Source organism: Rhinopithecus roxellana, chromosome 15 (genome assembly GCF_007565055.1).
Source record: "Rhinopithecus roxellana isolate Shanxi Qingling chromosome 15, ASM756505v1, whole genome shotgun sequence".
NCBI lineage: Eukaryota > Metazoa > Chordata > Mammalia > Primates > Cercopithecidae > Rhinopithecus > Rhinopithecus roxellana.
The window spans coordinates 117,585,628-117,609,019 of record NC_044563.1 but is presented as its reverse complement, the minus strand read 5'-3'; the positions used below and the strand labels follow the sequence as shown (position 1 = coordinate 117,609,019).

At 40.7% G+C, this 23,392-nt stretch overlaps 1 protein-coding gene across 1 annotated transcript in view; it reads left to right on the top strand.

Moving 5' to 3' along the window:
* LDHAL6A (lactate dehydrogenase A like 6A) overlaps window positions 1-23,392 on the top strand; it is a 32,371-nt gene that overhangs the window by 7,476 nt on the left and 1,503 nt on the right. Inside the window, exons 3-7 of the mRNA XM_030917627.1 lie at window positions 829-946; window positions 2,455-2,628; window positions 21,059-21,232; window positions 21,953-22,070; window positions 23,097-23,220. Coding sequence (XP_030773487.1) covers window positions 829-946; window positions 2,455-2,628; window positions 21,059-21,232; window positions 21,953-22,070; window positions 23,097-23,220 — 708 coding nt within the window. The remainder of the gene's footprint in view (window positions 1-828; window positions 947-2,454; window positions 2,629-21,058; window positions 21,233-21,952; window positions 22,071-23,096; window positions 23,221-23,392) is intronic.

Genomic DNA, 23,392 nt, shown 5'->3' with positions numbered 1-23,392 from the left:
TTTGTCCCCTCTGGAACTCACGTTTAAATTTAATCCTCCATGTGGCAGTATGGAGAGGTGGGGCCTTTAAGAGTCCACTGGGTCGTGAGGGTTCTGCCATCGATTAATCTGTGGATGAATGGGTTATCAGGGGAGTGGGAATGGTAGCTTTACAAGAAGAGGAAGAGAGACCTGAATTTAGCAATCTCAGCCTCCTTGCCATGTGATGCCCTGCACTGCCTTGGGACTCTGCAGAGTCTCCTCCAGCAAGAAAGCCCTCACCAGATGGCGGCCCCTTGGCCTTGGACTTCTCAGCCTTCATAACTGTAAGAAATAAATTCCTTTTCTTTATAAAGTACTCAGTTTCATGCATTCTGTTATAAGGAGCAGGAAATGGACTAAGATACCATTTATTCAAAAAACTTTGAGCTCCTCTGTGCCAGGTGGATGATAAGTAAGCACCAGATGGCTGGAGATGAATGACTTCCTTTTCTCAAGAAGCCCATGGTCTGGTGAGAAATTCCTTCAGCAGAAGCCCTACTTTATCACTCTGCAGACTCGGCTGAAATTGGAGATGGTGCTGCTGACTGCTTTCAGAGATTGTTCTATTTACTACGCAGTTTCTGTTTTTGTTTTCCTAATAATGAGCTGAAACGTTCCTCTTTGTAACTTGTATTTTTTCTGGTTTAGACTTTCATATCATGATGAAATGATGAGATCATTTATTATGTTTCCTTTGATTTTGATAATTCACAAGCTAGACATAGATCACCAATATAAGAATTTTCTTTCATTCTCCAGTTAATCAAGAGATACACTCACACTCATTTGACTAATAATGTTTTTTAGGGTTTGAGTGATGAACTTGTCCTTGTGGATGTTGATGAAGGCAAACTGAAGGGTGAGACAATGGATCTTCAACATGGCAGCCCTTTTATGAAAATGCCAAATATTGTCTCCAGCAAAGGTTAATGTCATAGTTAAATACTATAAATGTTCTAATATACATGAACAAATATCCAAGAAAATCATCTTTATTTCTTTTGACCTCCGCAGTTTTTACAGATAAGGCTGGTTGCTCCCTACTCTGTGCTCTCATAACATGTTCAGATTCCTTAGGTTGTACTTTGGAAGGTTTCCCACAGCACCAGACTGAGTTCCTTGTGAGCAGCAGTAACAGCAGTTACCATGACAGCTGCAATGAACTGACTGCCTATTGTGTGTGAGACATTGACCTAAGCACTTTGTATAATTTAATCCTGAGCACAACTCTATTTGAGAGATGATGTACCTCTGAACTAAGGCTAATTAAAAGTGATAGGACCAGGTGCGGTGGCTCATGCCTGTAATCCCAGCACTTTGGGAGGCCAAGGAGGGTGGATCACCTGAGGTTGGGAGTTCGAGACCAGCCTGACCAACACAGAGAAACCCTGTCTCTATTAAAAATACAAAAATTAGCCGAGCATGGTGGTGCATGCCTGTAACCCCAGCTACTCGGGAGGCTGAGGCAGGAGAATCGCTTGAACCCAGGAGGCAGAGGTTGTGGTGAGCCAAGATCACACCATTGCACTCTAGTCCTGGGCAACAAGAGTGAAACTCTGTCTCAAAAAAAAAAAAAAAAAAAAAAAGTGATGGAGTAGGGATTTGAACTCAGTTCTGTTTGAGTCCAAAGCCTAAGCTCTTCACTACTGTACTTTATTCATTTGGCACCTGGGAGATAATTATTTGAACAAATGAATGGACCAACAATTCCCTATTCAAAGTCTGTTCACACCACATCTATCTCTCAGTATTCCTGCCAGACTAATCCATATTTTGACCTCTTTGTCTAAATAATACAAAAGGTATTTTAGGAGATGAGGTATTTTTTTGAGACTGTGTCTTGCTATGTTGGCCCAGGCTGGACTTGGACTTCTGGGCTCAAGTGATCCTCTTGGTCTCAGCCTCCAAGTAACTGGGACTACAGGTGTGCACTACTGCACCCAACTTAGGAGGTTTTTGTTTTTGGAAATGGAGTCTTGCTCTGTCACCCAGGTTGGAGTGTTGTGGTGTGATCTTGGCTCATTGTGACCTCTGCCTCAGTCTCTCTTGTAGCTGGGACTACAGGTGCCCGCCACTGTGCCTGGCTAATTTTTGTATTTTTAGTAGAGATGGGGTTTTGCCACATTGGCCAGTCTGGTCTTGAACTCCTAACTTCAAGTGATTGACCCACCTCGGTCTCCCAAAGTGCTGGGATTACAGGGGTGAGCCACTGCGCATGACTTAGGTGTTTTTTTTTTAATTAAAAAAAAAAAAATGTACAAGGGAAACTTAGTGCTAATTTCCTGAAATTAAAAAGTAGTCTGGGCATACTAGAAGATTTAAGGGAACCTGCTCTTTGGTACACATAGTGTGGTGATTGAAGTGGACAGGAAGTATACTTAAATGCCAGATGTTTTCTTTCATAATCGATTGTTTCTTCTAATCTTTCCCCAGATTACTTGGTCACTGCAAACTCCAATCTAGTGATTATTACAGCAGGTGCACGCCAGAAAAAAGGAGAAACACGCCTTGATTTAGTCCAGCGAAATGTGTCCGTCTTTAAATTAATGATTCCCAATATTACCCAATATAGCCCTCACTGCAAACTGCTTATTGTTACTAATCCAGGTCAGTTTTGTTGTTATACATTTTCAACTTTTCAATTCGGGAGTACACTGTATAGGTTCATTACATGGGTATACTGTGTGATGATGAGGTTTGGGGTAGGACTGATCCTGCTACCCAGGTAGTGAGCGAAGTACCTAATAGTTTTTCAGCCCTTGCCGTCCTCACTCCCTCCCTGTCTAGTAGTCTCCAGTGCCACTTGTTCCCATCTTTATGTCCGTGTGCACCCACATGTTTAGCTCCCACTTATATGTGAGAACATGTGGTATTTGGTTTTCTGTTGCTGCATTAATTAGCTTAGAATAATGGCCTCCAGCTGCATCCATGTTGCTGCAAAGGACATGATTTTGTTTTTTTATGGCTGCATAAGGCAGCTTTATTTTCATTGTTCAGTGAAGGAGTTTTTGGGGGTGGGTTTAGTAACTTTGAAGAGAAAAAGAATTTAATGAGTATTAAATCGTAAACTACCAATATAATTCCAGAATCTCTGTTTTGTTAGTGTAATATGTACTTTGCACAGTTGTAATCAGTGTATATACTATAATGACTTTAAAAAATACTAGTGTGAGGCCAGGTGCAGTGGCTCACGCCTATAATCCCAACACTTTGGGAGCCCAAGGTGGGTGAAGCACTTGAATCCAGGAGTTTGAGAACAGCCTGGGCAACATGACAAAACTCCATCCCTACAAAAAAAAAATACAAAAATTATCAGGGCATGGTGGAGCATGCCTGTAGTCCCAGCTACTTGGGAGGCTGAGGCGGGAGGATTGCTTTAGCCAGGGAGGTCAAGGCTGCAGTGAGCCATGATTGCGCCACTGTACTCCAGCCTGGGTGACAGAGTGAGACCCTGTCTCCAAAAAAAAAAAAAAATATTCGTGTGTATGGGAAGATAATATGCTTAATCATATGAGTTCAAGATTTATATTCTAAAGGCTGAGGTTTGTTTTCCACATTACTGTTTGAGAAGTGAAAGTAGGGCTATAGTTCCTGCCTGACTCTCCAGAATTGTACTAGATTCCTCACTGGTGCATGTACAAGGTGGACAAACGCAAAATAGACTTTGGAGATAACGTGCAGGACTGCTGATAAATTGTGTGTAGTGAGGGAAAGGGAGGAATAAAAAATAACTTCTAGATTTTTCATTTGAGTAACTGAATGAATGGTAGTTTCATTTAACTGGGTTGGTAAATTTACCAATCGGGTGGGAGTCAGTGAGGGAAGGAGGTGGGAATGTTAAATATAGAGGAGAAAAATAAAGATACCTGAAATGATCAGAGGAAATGTCAAACAGCTAGAGATTATGAGTCTGGAGCTTAGTAGTTTAGGGATATTCAAATTACTGTATTCTAAAATCATTTGGAATAGTTTTTCTCTGTGCGACCAAAACTGAGTGAGTGCATGATTAAGTTTATTCATTTTAATTTCGATGCTGAAGAACTATTTAACTTTTGTTTCACAGTTTTATAAAATATTCACATGGCTCCAACATCAATTCTAGAGAACAGGAATTCTTCAAAGTCTCCAGCTTCTGTCGCTGTGCCCTTTCCCCTATAGCCTCCATCCCTTTATAGGTAACCATTTACATTTTTTATGGTTTACAGCTTTTTGTTACTACATATGTTTTTCTCCATCTTCTTTCATTTTTAACTTAATATATCATGAAGCTCACTCCATAGTAGTATTTATAAATATGTTGATTACTGTAGCTTTGTGGTAAGTTTTGAAATCAGGATGTGCTAAGTCCTCTGACTGTTCTTTAAAATTATTTTGGGCCAGGCATGCTGGCTCACACCTGTAATCCCAGCAATTTGATTATGGGTTTTTTGTTTTTTTTTTAGACGGAGTCTCACTTTGTTGCTAGGCTGGAGTGCAGTGGCACCATCCCCGCTCACCACAACCTCCATCTCCCGGGTTCAAGCGATCCTCGTGCCTCAGCCTCCAGAGTAGCTGGGATAACAGGCACACACCACTACTGCCCGGCTAATTTGTGTATTTTTTGTAGGGACGGGGATTTCACCATGTTGGCCAGGCTGGTCTCAAACTCCTGACGTCTGGTGATCCACCCGCCTCGGCCTCTCAAAGTGCTGGGATTACAGGTGCGAGCCACTGCGCCCGGCCATATCCCAGCACTTTGGGAGCTGAACCGGGAGGTTCACCTGAGGTCAGGAGTTCGAGACCAACCCGGCCAACATGGCAAAATCCCATCTTTACTAAAAATGCAAAAATTAGCTGGGCATGGTGGTGCACACCTGTAATCCTAGCTACTCTGGAGGCTGAGGCAAGAGAATCACTTGAACCCAGGAGGCGGAGGCGGCAGTGAGCTGAGATCACGCCACTGCACTCCAGCCTGGGCACCAAGGCAAGACTCTCTCTCTCTCTCTCTCTCTCTCTCTCTCTCTCTCTCTCTCTCTCTCTCTCTCTCTCTCTCTCTCTCTCTCTCTCTCTCTCTCTCTATATATATATATATATATATATATATTTTTTTTTTTTTTTTTGCTTGTCTAGATCCTTAGCATTTCCTTATGAATTTATGAATCAGCTGGTCAATTTCTAAAGTAAAACCAACAAGGATTTTGATAGGGAGTGATGCTGATTTATTTTGGTTTTTTTGTATTTAATAAGTTGTTTTTCTCTTGCTGTTTCCAATATTTTCTCTTTGGCTTTTAACAGTTTGACTATGATGTGTCGAACTGTGAATGTCTTTCAGTTTATACCACTTGGAATTCATTGAGCAGCTTGGATGTATAGGTTTTTTTTTTTTCCTTCTTTTTTTGAGATGGAGTCTTGCTCTGTGGCCCAGACTGGAGTGCAGTGGCGTGATCTCAGCTCACTGCAACCTCTGCCTCCTGGGTTCAAGTGATTCTCGTGCCTCAGCCTCCTGAGCAGCTGGGATTATGGGCACTCACCACCACTCCTGGCTAATTTTTTGTATTTTTAGTAGACATGGGGTTTCTCCATGTTGGCCAGGCTGGTCTCGAACTCCTGACCCCAACTGATCTGCCCACCTCAGCCTCCCAAAGTGCTGGGATTACAGGCATGAGCCACTGCACCTGGTTTGGATGTGTCATGTTTTTCTATTTGGGAAGTTTCAGCTGTTATTTCTTTGAATAATTTTCTGCTCCTCTCCCCTCCTTCTGGCGCTACCATACATGCATATATATGTTGGTGTGCTTAACGGTGTCCCACAAGTTTGAGGCTCTGTTTTTTCTTTTTTAAAATAGTTAATAGATTATCAAAAGTTCTTTTTGTATGGCATTGAGATATTTATTTATATATTTAACTGCATGCATATCTTTAGCTTTCACATACATTTTCCTTCATACAGGCTATTGGTGTAAGCATTTGCTCTTCTTAAGAGTTTGATTCTTTTTTTTTTTTTTTGAGACAGAGTCTCGCTCCGTCGCCCAGGCTGGAGTGCAGTGGCCGGATCTCAGCTCACTGCAAGCTCCGCCTCCCGGGTTTACGCCATTCTCCTGCCTCAGCCTCCGGAGTAGCTGGGACTACAGGCGCCCGCCACCTCGCCCGGCTAGTTTTTTGTATTTTTTTAGTAGAGACGGGGTTTCACCATGTTAGCCAGGATGGTCTCGATCTCCTGACCTCGTGATCCGCCCGTCTCGGCCTCCCAAAGTGCTGGGATTACAGGCTTGAGCCACCGCGCCCGGCCAAGAGTTTGATTCTTTAAAAAAAATACCAAATCCAAAATTCAGACATGGTAGTCCAGCGCTACATGGAAGCACACTGAAAATAACAAGCTGATGATACATGATCACATTGGATAATAGTATTTTATATTTTCTTACTTTCCAGTAAGTGTTTTCACATCCTGAAATCTCACAGTGTCATTTTTGAAATGAGAGCTGTGGAGAGAGTCTGATAGGACTCAAGAGTTGTGAAGGCACCTGATAGAGCTCCTTCATTAATTTCTGTAACCATTCAGGGCGCTGACGTCTGTGGGGACAGTAAGTTAACACAAACAGTAAATGTGAAATGAATCCCCAACCTACTTTTTTTAATTTGCACTAAAAAGCCTCTACCCTCAAAGTCCCACGTCATTAAGTTTATATGATAACAAATGAGGAAACACAAACTAAGCATCACTTGCTTGGCGACATTAACTGGCCCACCACACTCCCACCGCAGATTGGCAGAAGTCTATTAAAGAAAATTTATTGACTAGTATTTCTAATAAGCACATTCAGAGAATACTTTTTCTGCGTTTTATATACTGGCTGTCTGCCGTTAAGAGCAGTAAAAATGAGGGAAAAAATCATAAAAAAATCTCAATGTCAAATGATTTAACAGCTTAGTTCTGTATTTGCTTGACAGTGTATGCAGTTATAGTACACATTATCAAATATATCTTCCATATCTATTTAGAAAACTTTTTCTGATATTAGAACCATGTTGAAGAAAGTCCTTTCCATTATTTTAGTGAGTTTGTTAAAATGGTTCACTAAGAACCATCTTCAAAATTTCAGGTGCTTCAAAAGTTAAAAGAAACAATTAACTTCATTACTCTTATACAAAACAAATAAACAAAAAAAACCCTGACAACTTTAAATTAGCATTATTAAGCTACCAAAAATTGATAACACTCAGGAAAGATTTTTTTTCCCCCTGAATAGTATTTATTTTTTTTTGAGATAGTCTCTCTCTGTCCCCCAGGCTGGAGTGCAGTGGTGTAATCTTGGCTCACTGCAACCTCTGCCTCTCAGGTTCAAGCAATTCTCGTGCCTCAGCTTCCCAAGTAGCTGATTACAGGCACGTGCCACCATGCCCAGCTAATTTTTGTATTTTTAGTACAGATGGGATTTTACCATGTTGGTCAGGCTGGTCTTGAACTCCTGGTATCAAGTGATCCGCCTGCCTTGGCCTCCCAAAGTACTGGGACTTACAGGCGTGAGCCACCGTGCGGCACTGAATGGTAATATTTAACTAAAATTTTGGTGAAAGAAAAGGTAATTCTGAGAGCAATCTGGATAGAGAGGGGTTTCTCAGGCGTAGGTACTAATTCCCATGCAGGACTGCCTTCAGATGCAGCTCCTGTGTCTCCACAGTCCTCAAGGCTTGGTTTTAGTGATTCTGTAGTAGAGGAAAGGCTTCACACGTGTAATATTTATAGGCAGCATCACTACACAATGGAGTGCAAGTTCAAATCAGAATTTTAAGGTCAGGAAAGTATCATTTAAATGAATCACCATTGAGACTTTTAGAAGTTCTTAAGTTCCTTTAGAAATCTCCCTTTCAAGGATGTGCCAATTTTTACTTCGGCAAATCATGGATAAAAACTGTGAATGTATTAATAGTTAATGATTGTGGTGCTATTTTTTAAACATTACTAACTTCACAGCAATACTCACATTTGCTTATTTACCTAGCACACTTTTTTTTTTTTTTTTTTTTTTTTTGAGATGGAGTCTCGGTCTGTTGCCCAGGCTGGAGTGCAGTGGGGTGATCTTGGCTCACTGCCACCTCCACCTCTCGGGTTCAAGCAATTCTCCTGATTTAGCCTCCCAAGTAGCTGGAATTACAGGCGTGAGCTACCACGCCCGGTTAATTTTTGTATTTTTAGTAGAGATGGGGTTTCACCATGATGGCCAGTCTGGTCTCAAACTCCTAACCCCAAGAGATCTGCTCACCTCAGCCTCCCAAAGTGTTGGGATTACAGGCGTGAGCCACAATGCCTGGCCACATTTCAACAGTGTTTTATTTTCACTAACTGACCTACTGCAGTCCATTTTAAGAATTTTTGTTTTAGTTTATATATGATATTTTATTATGCTGATATGAATGTGAAATTTTAAAAATTAAAACAAGCAATTAGGGTTTCTTTATGTTAAATATTAATTTATCTTACCTAAGTGCATAATTTTATCCATGTAGTGGTAGAAACGTAAAACTGTACATTTTAGAAGGTTTTGTTTTTTTTCTTTTGTTTTTTTTTTTTTTTTTTTTTTGAGACAGGGTCTTGCTATGTCACTCAGGCTAGAGTGCAGTGGCACAAACTTGGCTCACTGCAGTCTCCACCTTGTGGGTTCAAGTGATTCTTGTGCCTCAGCTTCCCAAGTAGCTGGGATTGCAGGCGCACACCATCATGCCCAGCTAATTCCTGTATTTTCAGTAGAGCCGGAGTTTTGCCATGTTTGGCCAGGCTGGTCTCCAACTCCTGGCCTCCCAAAGTGCTGGGATTACAGATGTGAACCGCCATACCTGGCCAGGTTTTTTAAATAAAATAAAAAGTTGCATCCAGATCTTATTTCAGTTATAAATAACACACTGTTGACATTGTTTTAAAATAGGATTTTAGTTTATTACTGTGGAAATGTGGAGCACAAGACATAACAAATACTACGTACTAATTTCAAAACTATTCAGAATGAGGCTGGGCGTGGTGGTTCACACCTATAATCCCTAGCACTTTGGGAGGCTGAGGTGGGAGGATTGCTTGAGCCCAGGAGTTCAAGACCAGCCTGGGCAAGATAGTGTGAAATGCTGTCTCTGTTAAAAAAAAAAAAAAATTTTTCAAAAACAAAAATCTACCCAGAATGGCTTATGGAGGTTTGTAATTGTTGATTTAAGAGTATTTAGGACTTTTTTTTTTTTTTTTAACAAATTAAAAAGTTCCAGTAACTAATTATTTACATGAACTAAATGACCATATAGAAGTGGAAAATGGAAAATGTAGAGGGCAGTACGGTAAGGGAGGGGATGTAAAATAATACAGGAAGAGAACCTAAACAATTGAAGATCAAAGATTTAGGAAAAGTTTACCCTTTTCTTCAAATCTACAGTCATTTACCTTGAAAATGTAGTTGGGTACCCTGGGACACAGCTGAGTTACTTGCTCTGTTTTCAGTTTACCAATTAAAACAGGTCACTTTCTCAGTTCCAGACCCAGGGCCTGGTGGAGGTCCCCCAATCCCCTTGCATTTCAATGGCAGGTGATGAACCTCTTAAGGCCCAGCATGACTAACTGAGGTTTTTCACTTGATAGCTTTATGTGTGAGGAAACTTAGACATTTCTACACATAATTCTCTCCATCTCAGGTATTAGAATGAATGCTTACCATTTTAAATAGTGGTATGATCAGACTGTTTCAGTAGCACTTTTTACCGTTGATGGGTATTAAACAGGGAACAGAAGCTCTAACTTTTACATTAATGGAAATACTATGTGTTTAGAAAACACTGTTTTAGAGGACAAAAGACAGTCATCTTCATATCTTTTAAAAGTGTCTAATTTCTACTATTGAGTACTTAATTAAATCTGTCATAGAAAATATGGATTTACAAAAAAGACCAATTAGAAATTATGTTCTTCACAGAGATCGACTACAGGATTCTGATTCTTAAATTGTCTTCATATGTTTAGGATAGAATTTGATGCATTTATCATTTTTAAAGTATGAGTTATTACATAAAGCTAAGTTAAAAGTTCAACCAAATGGAAAAGTTACCAACAAATGCCTAAAATAGTATTCTAATTATCTAAAACAAGAACAAATACATTTTTCAAATAAGAGTTGAGTCAATATTTATTTTAGACACTTGATTTAGTTGAAGCTGCTACTTTATTACTTAAAGACTGAGCCTATAAGAAAATAAAAGAGGTTTAATCCAAGTAATATGAAAGTAAACTCTTTACCTTACCTGTTTTTCCCCAAATAATTTTGACTTCACTACTGGAAATTTTTGTGAATGGTTCTAAAAAACACCTATTTTGAAACTGCAGAAATAGGACAAATCACTTTGTAGAATGATTTGTGAAATACTGTCCTACTACACTTAAATAAAAACAACACATTTCCTCACTTACGAGTATTTTCTTATTTTTGATACTGCAAATTCTACATATAGAACACCTCTTCATTGCCCTGCTGAAGGCCTCAGAATGTAGAGATGGTTCAAAAGTAATTTATACCATTTCTACCCAGGCTTTGTAAACATATGTCAAAGAGATAGGAAGGTACTCAGTTTTAGTAAACAAAATAATCGCTCCTATAGTAGCTCCTCAAAGTCCCAGGCAAGTAGGCATTATCAGAAGTTTTCTATTAGATAGTTCTACCATCTCCAAATAAGGACTTTGGTCTGTCTATGAAAATTGATAGATGGAAGGAAGGAAGAAAAGAAGGTAGGTAAGTAGGTAGGTAGGTAGGTATGTAGACAGACAGACACAGGCTTTTGCTTTGTCACTTATGCTGAAGTGCAGTGGCACAACCATAGCTCACTGTAACCTTGAACCCCTGGGCTCAAGTGATCCTGTCTCAGCCTCCCAAGTATCTCGGACTAAAGGTGCATGCTACCACACTTGACTACTTTTTAGATTTTTTGTAGAGACGAGGTCTGCTATGTTGCCCAGGCCGGTCTCAAACTCCTAGTCTCAAGTGATCCTCCCACCTCGGCCTCCCTGTAAGTTGGGATTACGGGTGTGAGCCACCGTGTCTGGACTTGGTTTATTCTTAGGAGTTTTTTTTCTCCCTTGTCCTATTGCATAATCTAGAAGACTCTCCAGTATAATGTTAAATAGAAACAGTGATAGTGGGTATCCTTGTCTTGTTTCTGACTTTAATGAAAATGCTTCTAAGTTTTCTTCATAATGTATGTTTGCTTTGGATTTTGATAGATACCTTTTTGAGATAAAAAGCAGTTTCCTTCTGTTCCCAGATTGTTTAGTTTTATTTTTTTAATCCCTGAATGAGTTTTCCTACAGTTAAAATGATCATATATATCTTTTTCTTTAAATCTCATCTGGTGTAATATGTTGACAGATTTTTTGATATTGAACCACCTTTGCATTTCTGGGGTAAAGCTGCTGCTTAAAGTATTTTTCTTTTCCTTTTATTATTATTATTTTTTTATTTTTAATTTTTTATTTTTTTGAGACGGAGTCTCGCTCTGTCACCCAGGCCAGAGCCCAGTGGTGCAATCTCGGCTCACTGCAACCTTTGCCTCCTGGGTTCAAGCAATTCTCTGCCTCAGCCTCCCGAGTAACTGGGATTACAGGTGCCCGCCACCACACCTGGCTAATTTTTGTATTTTTAGTAGAGACGGGGTTTCACCATGTTGGCCAGGCTGGTCTTAAACTCCTGACCTCATGATCCACCCACCTCGGCCTCCCAAAGTGCTGGGATTACAGGAGTGAGCCACCACGCCTAGTGATGACGTATGTTTCTTTTCTTTTACTGTTTTTCAGATGGAGTCTCACTGTTGCCAGGCTGGAGTGCAGTGACGCGATCTCGGCTCACTGCAACCTCCGCCTACTGGGTTCAAGAGATTCTCCTGCCTTAGCCTCCCAAATAGCTGGGACTACAGGTGCGCACCACCACGCCCAGCTAATTTTTGTATTTTTAATAGAGACGGGGTTTCAGCATGTTGGCCAGGATGGTCTCAATCTCTTGACCTCAGGGGATCCACCAGCTTTGGCCTCCCAAAGTGCTGGGATTACAGGCGTGAGCCACTGCACCCGGCCTCTGATGCTGTTTTAAAAAAAATATTTTTAGGCTGGGCATGGTCACTCACATCTGTAATCCCAGCACTTTGAGAGGCTGGGGCAGCAGGACTGCTTGAAGCCAGGAGTTAGACCAGCCTGGGCAGCATAGCAAGACCCTGTCTCTATTAAAAAAATAATTTTTCCTACTATTCGATGCTCTTTCCTTCCTTTTATTTTACTGTTAAAATAATGCTTGTCATTGATTTTTTAAAACCTTTGTTTTAAAAATGCATTAAAGAATATAAATTAGGGCCGGGCGCGGTGGCTCAAGCCTGTAATCCCAGCACTTTGGGAGGCCGAGGCAGGTGGATCACGTGAGGTCAGGAGTTTGAGACCAGCCTGGCCAACATGGTAAAACTTCACCTCTACTAAAAATACAAAAATTAGTCAGGCATGGTGGCTGGTGCCTGTAATACCAGTTACTTGGGAGGCTGAGGGAGGAGAATCACTTGAACCCAGGAGGCGGAAGTTGCAGTGAGCAGAGATCGCGCCACTCCACTCCAGCCTGGGCAACAAGAATGAAAATTCGTCTCTAAAATAAATAAAATAAAATAAAATAAAATAAATAAATATAAAATATATAAAATAAAATAAAATAAATTTACCACCATATATAATTTTATTTATTAACATTGTTTCATGGTACTTTGTATTTTCGTTTTATTTTTTTTTTATTATTATTTTTTATTATACTGTAAGTTCTAGGGTACATGTGCATAACGTGCAGGTTTGTTACATATGTATATTTGTGCCATGTTGGTGTGCTGCACCCATCAACTCGTCAGCACCTATCAATTCATCATTTATATCATGTATAACTCCCCAATGCAATCCCTCCCCCCTCCCCCCTCCCCATGATAGGCCCCGGTGTGTGATGTTCCCCTTCCCGAGTCCAAGTGATCTCATTGTTCAGTTCCCACCTATGAGTGAGAACATGTGGTGTTTGGTTTTCTCTTCTTGTGATAGTTTGCTAAGAATGATGGTTTCCAGCTGCATCCATGTCCCTACAAAGGACGCAAACTCATCCTTTTTTATGGCTGCATAGTATTCCATGGTGTATATGTGCCACATTTTCTTAATCCAGTCTGTCACAGATGGACATTTGGGTTGATTCCAAGTCTTTGCTATTGTGAATAGTGCTGCGATAAACATACGTGTGCATGTGTCTTTGTAGTAGAATAATTTATAATCCTTTGGGTATATACCCAGTAGTGGGATGGCTGGGTCATATGGTACATCTAGTTCTAGATCCTTGAGGAATTGCCATACTGTTTTCCATAATGGTTGAACTAGTTTACAATCCCACCAACAGTGTAAAAGTGTTCCTGTTTCTCCACATCCTCTCCAACAACTGTTGTTTCCTGATTTTTTAATGATTGCCATTCTAGCTGGTGTGAGATGGTATCTCATTGTGGTTTTGATTTGCATTTCTCTGATGGCGAGTGATGATGAGCATTTTTTCATGTGTCTGTTGGCTGTATGAATGTCTTCTTTTGAGAAATGTCTGTTCATATCCTTTCCCCACTTTTTGATGGGGTTGTTTTTTTCTTGTATATTTGTTTGAGTTCTTTGTAGATTCTGGATATTAGCCCTTTGTCAGATGAGTAGATTGCAAAAATTTTCTCCCATTCTGTAGGTTGCCTGTTCACTCTGATGGTAGTTTCTTTTGCTGTGCAGAAGCTCTTTAGTTTAATGAGATCCCATTTGTCAATTTTGGCTTTTGCTGCCGTTGCTTTTGGTGTTTTAGACATGAAGTCCTTGCCCATGCCTATGTCCTGAATGGTACTACCTAGATTTTCTTCTAGGGTTTTTATGGTATTAGGTCTAACATTTAAGTCTCTAATCCATCTTGAATTAATCTTCGTATAAGGAGTAAGGAAAGGATCCAGTTTCAGCTTTCTACTTATGGCTAGCCAATTTTCCCAGCACCATTTATTAAATAGGGAATCCTTTCCCCATTTCTTGTTTCTCTCAGGTTTGTCAAAGATCAGATGGCTGTAGATGTGTGGTATTATTTCTGAGGACTCTGTTCTGTTCCATTGGTCTGTAGCTCTGTTTTGGTACCAGTACCATGCTGTTTTGGTTACTGTAGCCTTGTAGTATAGTTTGAAGTCAGGTAGCGTGATGCCTCCAGCTTTGTCCTTTTGACTTAGGATTGTCTTGGCAATGCGGGCTCTTTTTTGGTTCCATATGAACTTTAAAGCAGTTTTTTTCCAATTCTGCGAAGAAACTCATTGGTAGCTTGATGGGGATGGCATTGAATCTATAAATAACCTTGGGCAGTATGGCCATTTTCACGATATTGATTCTTCCTATCCATGAGCATGGTATGTTCTTCCATTTGTTTGTGTCCTCTTTGATTTCACTGAGCAGTGGTTTGTAGTTCTCCTTGAAGAGGTCCTTTACATCCCTTGTAAGTTGGATTCCTAGGTATTTTATTCTCTTTGAAGCAATTGTGAATGGAAGTTCATTCCTGACTTGGCTCTCTGCTTGTCTGTTACTGGTGTATAAGAATGCTTGTGATTTTTGCACATTAATTTTGTATCCTGAGACTTTGCTGAAGATGCTTATCAGCTTAAGGAGATTTTGGGCTGAGATGATGGGGTTTTCTAAATATACAATCATGTCATCTGCAAACAGGGACAATTTGACTTCTTCTTTTCCTAACTGAATACCCTTGATTTCTTTCTCTTGCCTGATTGCCCTAGCCAGAACTTCCAACACTATGTTGAATAGGAGTGGTGAGAGAGGGCATCCCTGTCTTGTGCCAGTTTTCAAAGGGAATTTTTCCAGTTTTTGCCCATTCAGTATGATATTAGCTGTGGGTTTGTCATAAATAGCTCTTATTATTTTGGGGTACGTTCCATCAATACCGAATTTATTGAGCGTTTTTAGCATGAAGGGCTGTTGAATTTTGTCAAAAGCCTTTTCTGCATCTATTGAGATAATCATGTGGTTCTTGACTTTGGTTCTGTTTATATGCTGGATTATGTTTATTGATTTGTGAATGTTGAACCAGCCTTGCATCCCAGGGATGAAGCCCACTTGATCATGGTGGATAAGCTTTTTGATGTGCTGCTGAATCCGGTTTGCCAGTATTTTATTGAGGATTTTTGCATCGATGTTCATCAGGGATATTGGTCTAAAATTCTCTTTTTTTGTTGTGTCTCTGCCAGGCTTTGGTATCAGGATGATGTTGGCCTCATAAAATGAGTTAGGGAGGATTCCCTCTTTTTCAATTGATTGGAATAGTTTCAGAAGGAATGGTACCAGCTCCTCCTTGTACCTCTGGTAGAATTCAGCTGTGAATCCATCTGGTCCTGGACTTTTTTTGGTGGGTAGGCTATTAATTGTTGCCTCAATTTCAGAGCCTGCTATTGGTCTATTCAGGGATTCAACTTCTTCCTGGTTTAGTCTTGGGAGAGTGTAAGTGTCCAGGAAATTATCCATTTCTTCTAGATTTTCTAGTTGATTTGCGTAGAGGTGTTTATAGTATTCTCTGATGGTAGTTTGTATTTCTGTGGGGTCGGTGGTGTTATCCCCTTTATCATTTTTTATTGCGTCCATTTGATTCCTCTCTCTTTTCTTCTTTACTAGTCTTGCTAGCGTTCTGTTAATTTTGTTGATCTTTTCAAAAAACCAACTCCTGGATTCATTGATTTTTTGGACGGTTTTTTGTGTCTCTATCTCCTTCAGTTCTGCTCTGATCTTAGTTATTTCTTGCCTTCTGGTAGCTTTTGAATGTGTTTGCTCTTGCCTCTCTAGTTCTTTTAATTGTGATGTTAGAGTGTCAATTTTAGATCTTTCCTGCTTTCTCTCGTGGGCATTTAGTGCTATAAATTTCCCTCTACACACTGCTTTAAATGTGTCCCAGAGATTCTGGTATGTTGTATCTTTGTTCACATTGGTTTCAAAGAACATCTTTATTTCTGCCTTCATTTCATTATGTACCCAGTAGTGATGATTCAGGAGCAGGTTGTTCAGTTTCCATGTAGTTGAGCAGTTTTGATTGAGTTTCTTAGTCCTGAGTTCTAGTTTGATTGCACTGTGGCCTGAGAGACAGTTTGTTATAATTTCTGTTCTTTTACATTTGCTGAGGAGTGCTTTACTTCCAATTATGTGGTCAATTTTGGAATAAGTGCGATGTGGTGCTGAGAAGAATGTATATTCTGTTGATTTGGGGTGGAGAGTTCTATAGATGTCTATTAGGTCCGCTTGGTGCAGAGATGAGTTCAATTCCTGGATATCCTTGTTAACTTTCTGTCTCGTTGATCTGTCTAATGTTGACAGTGGAGTGTTGAGGTCTCCCATTATTATTGTATGGGAGTCTTAAGTCTCTTTGTAAGTCTCTAAGGACTTGCTTTATGAATCTGGGTGCTCCTGTATTGGGTGCATATATATTTAGGAGAGTTAGCTCTTCCTGTTGAATTGATCCCTTTACCATTATGTAATGGCCTTCTTTGTCTCTTTTGATCTTTGATGGTTTAAAGTCTGTTTTATCAGAGACTAGGATTGCAACCCCTGCTTTTTTTTGTTCTCCATTTGCTTGGTAGATCTTCCTCCATCCCTTTATTTTGAGCCTATGTATGTCTCTGCATGTGAGATGGGTATCCTGAATACAGCAGACTGATGAGTCTTGACTCTTTATCCAGTTTGCCAGTCTGTGTCTTTTAATTGGAGCATTTAGTCCATTTACATTTAAGGTTAATATTGTTATGTGTGTACTTGATCCTGCCATTATGATATTAACTGGTTATTTTGCTCGTTAGTTGATGCAGTTTCTTCCTAGCATCGATGGTCTTTACATTTTGGCATGTTTTTGCAATGGTTGGTACTGGTTGTTCCTTTCCATGTTTAGGGCTTCCTTCAGGGTCTCTTGTAAGGCAGGCCTGGTGGTGACAAAATCTCTAAGCATTTGCTTATCTGTAAAGGATTTTATTTCTCCTTCACTGATGAAACTTAGTTTGGCTGGATATGAAATTCTGGGTTTAAAATTCTTTTCTTTAAGAACGTTGAATATTGGCCCCCACTCTCTTCTGGCTTGTAGAGTTTCTGCCGGAGAGATCTGCTGTTAGTCTGATGGGCTTCCCTTTGTGGGTAACCTGACCTTTCTCTCTGGCTGCCCTTAAGATTTTTTTCCTTCATTTCAACTTTGGTGAATCTGGCAATTATGTGTCTTGGAGTTGCTCTTCTGGAGGAGTATCTTTGTGGCGTTCTCTGTATTTCCTGAATTTGAATGTTGGCCTGCCCTACTAGGTTGGGGAAGTTCTCCTGGATGATATCCTGAAGCGTGTTTTCCAACTTGGTTCCATTTTCCCCCTCACTTTCAGGCACCCCAATCAGACGTAGATTTGGTCTTTTTACATAATCCCATACTTCCTGTAGGCTTTGTTCATTTCTTTTTCTTCTTTTTTCTTTTGGTTTCTCTTCTGGCTTCATTTCATTCATTTGATCCTCAATCGCTGATACTCTTTCTTCCAGTTGATCGAGTCGGTTACTGAAGCTTGTGCATTTGTCACGTATTTCTCGTGTCATGGTTTTCATCTCTGTCATTTCGTTTATGACCTTCTCTGCATTAATTAGTCTAGCTGTCAATTCTTCCACTCTTTTTTCAAGATTTTTAGTTTCTTTGCGCTGGGTATGTAATTCCTCCTTTAGCTCTGAGAAGTTTGATGGACTGAAGCCTTCTTCTCTCATCTCGTCAAAGTCATTCTCTGACCAGCTTTGATCCGTTGCTGGCGATGGGCTGCGCTCCTTTGCAGGGGGAGATGCGCTCTTATTTTTTGAATTTCCAGCTTTTCTGCCCTGCTTTTTCCCCATCTTTGTGGTTTTATCTGTCTCTGGTCTTTGATGATGGTGACGTACTGATGGGGTTTTGGTATAGGTGTCCTTCCTGTTTGATAGTTTTCCTTCTGACAGTCAGGACCCTCAGCTATAGGTCTGTTGGAGATTGCTTGAGGTCCACTCCAGACCCTGTTTGCCTGGGTATCAGCAGCAGAGGTTGCAGAAGATAGAATATTGCTGAACAGCAAGTGTACCTGTCTGATTCTTCCTTTGGAAGCTTCCTCTCAGGGGTGTACTCCACCCTGTGAGGTGTGGGGTGTCAGACTGCCCCTAGTGGGGGATGTCTCCCAGTGAGGCTACTCAGGGGTCAGTGACCCACTTGAGCAGGCAGTCTGTCTGTTCTCAGATCTCAACCTCCGTGTTGGGAGATCCACTGCTCTCTTCAAAGCTGTCAGAGTCGTTCGCGTCTGCTCAGGCCTCTGTTGCTTCCCCTGTTGTTTTTTTAGCTGAGCCCTGCCCCCAGAGGTGGAGTCTATAGAGACAGGCAGGTTTCCTTGAGATGCTGTGAGCTCCACCCAGTTCGAGCTTCCCAGGGGCTTTGTTTAACTACTTAAGCCTCAGCAATGGCGGGCGCCCCTCCCCCAGCCTCGCTGCTGCCTTGCGGTTAGATCGCCACAGACTGCTGTGTTAACAATGAGGGAGGCTCCGTGGGCGTGGGACCCTCCCGGCCAGGTGAGGGATATATTCTTCTGGTGTGCCCGTTTGCTTAGAGCACGGTATTGGGGTGGGAGTTACCCGATTTTCCAGGTGTTGTGTGTCTCAGTTCCCCTGGCTAGGAAAAGGGATACCCTTCCCCCTTGCGCTTCCCAGGTGAGGCGATGCCTCGCCCTGCTTCAGCTCTCGCTGGTCAGGCTGCAGCAACTGACCAGCACCGATTGTCCGGCACTCCCTAGTGAGATGACCCCAGTACCTCAGTTGAAGATGCAGAAATCACCGGTCTTCTGTGTTGCTCGCGCTGGGAGTTGAAGACTGGAGCTGTTCCTATTCGGCCATCTTGCTCCGTCCCCTGTATTTTCATTTTAAATATATTGTAATTCCTTGTCTTACTTCCTCTTTAACTCAGTGAGTCATTTAAAAGTGTATTTTTGGGGCCAGGCACAGGGGCTCATGCCGGTAATCTCAGCACTTTGGGAGCCAAGGTGGGTGGATCACGAGGTCAAGAGATCGAGACCATCCTGGCCAACACGCTGAAACCCCATCACTACTAAAAATATAAAAATTAGCCCGGCGTGGTGGCACACACCTGTAGTACCAGCTACTCCGAAGGCTGAGGCAGGAGAATCACTTGAACCCAGGAGGCGGAGGTTGCAATGAGCCAAGATCGCGCCATTGCACTCCAGCCTGGTGACAGAGTGAGACCCTGTCTCAAAAAAAACAAGTGTATGTTTCAACATTTAAAAAAATTTTATTGTGGTTGATTCTGATATAACTGAATTGGGTTGTCTGATCAGTTCTTTAAAGTCTGTTAACACTTTGTGATCCAGATAATAGTGTTTGTAAAAAAAAATTCCTGATGTATTCTAGGAACAAATGGACTTTAATGGGAATGATGATCTTTATTTGATTATACTTATTAATTTTATTTAGTTTTGCAAAATTAACTTTATAAATCAGTTTATAATAAAAGTATATTAAAATTGTCTGCTATGCTTATGAATCAAATCTACAGTTCCTAATTTTCTTCATATATTTTGAGGCTATATTAAGTGTATATAAATGTACAGTTGTTAAACTGTTGCACTGTTTTATGTATCTCATACATTAATGAGAATACATGGTTAATACATATGTTATACATAGTTGTATATAATGTAATTATACGTTAGTGGGGATACAGAGATAATACATAAATGTGTATGATACATAATAGAGATAATACATATATATTACATACTATATACATATACATACATACATGTATTATCTCTACCCCCATTAATGCTTTCTTGTTGAAAATTCTATTGTTTGCTATTAATATGGCTACACTGACCTTCTTTTCGGTATTACCATTTTAAAAATTAACTTCAAGAAAAAAATTCTGATAAAGCTAATAATGTTTAAATAACTGACACTTAAATATCAGACTGTGTCAAAAATTTATCCTTTCCCTACTGGGACAAAAGCCTGATTATGTTTCCCTGCTAAATCTTTTTTTTAAAGAGACACAGTTGGTTTTGTTCTTGCTCTGTTGCCCAGGCTGGTGTGCAGTGGTGTGATAGTAGCTCACTGCACCTTGATCTCCTGAGCTGATGTGATCCACCTGGCTCAGCCTCCCAAGTAGTTGGAACAATAGGCACGTGGCACCACGCGCCTGGCTAATTTATTTTCCTTTTGGAGATGCAGTTTTGCTATATCGCCCAGGATGGTCTTGAATGATTGCTTGCCTTAAGGGATCCATCTACCTCTGCCTCCCAAGTAGCCGGGGTTTATACTTGTTTCTTTCTGTTCCCCCCAACTCTTTTTTATTTTTTTGAGATGCAGTCTCACTCTGTTGCCAGGCTGGAGTGCAGTTGATGTGATCTCGGCTCACTGCAACCTCCGCCTCCCGGGTTCAAGCGATTCTCCTGCCTCAGCCTCCTGAGTAGCTGGGACTACAGGTGCATGCCACCACGCCCAGCTAATTTTTCTATTTTTAGTAGAGATGGGGTTTCACCATGTTGGCCAGGATGGGCTCAATTTCTTGACCTCGTGATCCGCCCGCCTCAGCCTCCCAAAGTGCTGGGATTATAGGTGTGAGCCACCGTGCCCATCCCTCTGTTCCCCTCTTAACTATGCTTTTCAGTTGAAAATGGGTTATTCTCTGAGCAAGATTATTTGAAAGACTTGATAAGAGTATTTGTTTATTCATATTTCTCAGAATTTTCTGTGAACATTCTGTGTTTCTGCATACCAAGCTATGCAAAGTATCAACAAAAAGGTTTTTCATTACTTCTATTTGGTAGATATTCTTAGAGTTGGGGTATAGCTGGGGTTGGATAGAGAACCATGTTTCTGGCCCCCTCCATAAAACATCAGATTTACTAGTTTTAAGTTAGGTAAATCTAAAAAACATATCCTTGTAGATGAGGACGTTTCTTGATACGAACTTTTTCTTCTTAGTGGATATCTTAACTTATGTAGCCTGGAAGTTGAGCGCATTTCCCAAAAACCGTGTTATTGGAAGTGGTTGTAATCTGGACTCTGCTCGTTTTCGTTACTTTATTGGGCAAAGGCTTGGCATCCACTCTGAAAGCTGTCATGGGCTGATCCTTGGAGAGCATGGCGACTCAAGTGGTAAGCCTGAGGCACGATTGGAGCCTCCGAAATATCTATTTCCTACCAATCATATAGACATTTAATGTAAAGTAGCTCCTGGGAAGGGAGAAAAGACTTTATTCCACTTTGGGCCCTTTTAGTAGTAATTTTTTACTACACTTATTTTTAAAATAACAAAAAATACAGATTTGAAAAATGTGAGATTGACACTATAATCCTACATATGGATGGCTAGGATTATAATGCTTTTCTTAAATAAAGAACTAAGTAATACGATGTAGTTTGTATTTAATTTGGGAGACACTAGTTCGGCAAAGGTCAGCAGTGTATTCATGTAGTAGGCATTCTTCAGATTAAGGGATGGGTATAACTGAAGAATGTAAGAGGGAAGAGAAAGAGTACTGTGGTAATAGTCTTTTTCTCCCCTCTTAGTGTCTTCTGGCTTTGAAATCTATTTAATATAAACCTTGGCTATGGAAAAAGACTTAAAGGTAGAAAAACTAAAACTTCCTAGTGGAAAGTTTAAAACTGCAATTTTCTTATTTGGAGAATCTTTGCCAAGATAATAGAATTGTGGATCCCCCTCTGTGGAGATCTGGATTTAGAATATCTGGAGTGGGGCTCAGATATCGGAACATTCCTAGTTGAAAACCACTCATAAGTTTTGCTAAGGTCAAAAACCAAAACCCTGCTAATACTATGTTGTAAGAAGTGAGATTTTGGGTATCTCTTTCTTAGTTCCTGTGTGGAGTGGTGTGAACATTGCTGGTGTCCCTCTGAAGGATCTGAACCCAGATATAGGAACTGATAAAGATCCTGAGCAGTGGGAAAATGTCCACAAAAAAGTGATTTCCAGGTAATACACGCTAGTTTCACATTTTTAGTACCTTAGAAGTTGTGAGCCTGAACTCTGTTAGGTTTAGTCCCTTAAGTATATGTTGTTGTATTTCCCATATTTTTATTTGCACTTCTGCTTTTTTGTGTGATTATATTCACCAGATTATAAATTCTTCAACAGTCAGGGACTGATTCTATGTTGCTCATTCCTGAGCCTAACCCAGTATTGAGCACATGGTAGGGGCTCACTTGTTGACTGACAATGTATTTTTTCAAACACTTGCTACATAGTGTTTATTGTTAGTGGTGGAATTAATTCCATATTAATTTCTGTGTCTCTGTACTTGTAACTCTAATGTTTAACCACTGTGGCAAGGCATGGTGGCTCATGCCTATAATCCCAGCACTTTGGGAAGCTGAGGTGGGAGGATCACTTGAGCCCAGGAGTATGAGACCAGCCTGGGCAACATAGGGAGACCCCATCTCTACAAAAAAAAAAATAAGCTGAGCATATGGTGCCTTGCTTGAGCCTAGGAGGTCAAGGCGAGCTCTGATGGTGCCACTGCACTCCAGCTGAGACCCTTCGTAAAAAAGGCATACATATGGCTAGGCGTGGTGGCTCATGCCTCATGCCTCTAATCCTACCACTTTGAGAGACCAGGGTGGGCAGATCACTTGAGGTCAGGAGTATGAAAACAGCCTGACCAACGTGGTGAAAACCCAGCTCTACTAAAAATACAAAAATTAGCCACAAATGGTGGTACACGCTTATAATCCCAGCTACTCAGGAGGCTGAGGAGGGAAGACTGCTTAAACCTGGCAGGTGGAGGTTGCAGTGAGCCGAGATTGCACCACTGCCCTCCAGCCTGGGCGACAGAGCAAGACTTAAGAAAAAAATGCATACATACTCCAAGTAATTTCTAGAAGTTGTTGATGGAGTCATTGCAGTTTTGTGGCATTGTTAGATAGGTTGCTATAAAGTGGAAGTTGAATGACAAGTGGATCTTCTCAACTAACTTACATTTATGGTTTCTTCTAACTACAGTGGCTATGAGATGGTCAAAATGAAAGGTTATACTTCTTGGGGCATTAGCCTATCTGTAGCTGATTTAACAGAAAGTATTTTGAAGAATCTCAGGAGAGTGCATCCAGTTTCTACCCTAAGTAAGGTAGGACATTCATGTTTGAAAAATCATTAACTTCAACATAAAATAGGAGTAAATAACATTTTTGAGACACTCCCGTTTTGGGTTTGATCTTGTGGAAGAACCTCTCTTCCTGAAGTCTGTTCTTTGCTGCTGAAGAGTGGGGAGATCGGGGAAAGAGCCTATCTTTGTAGAC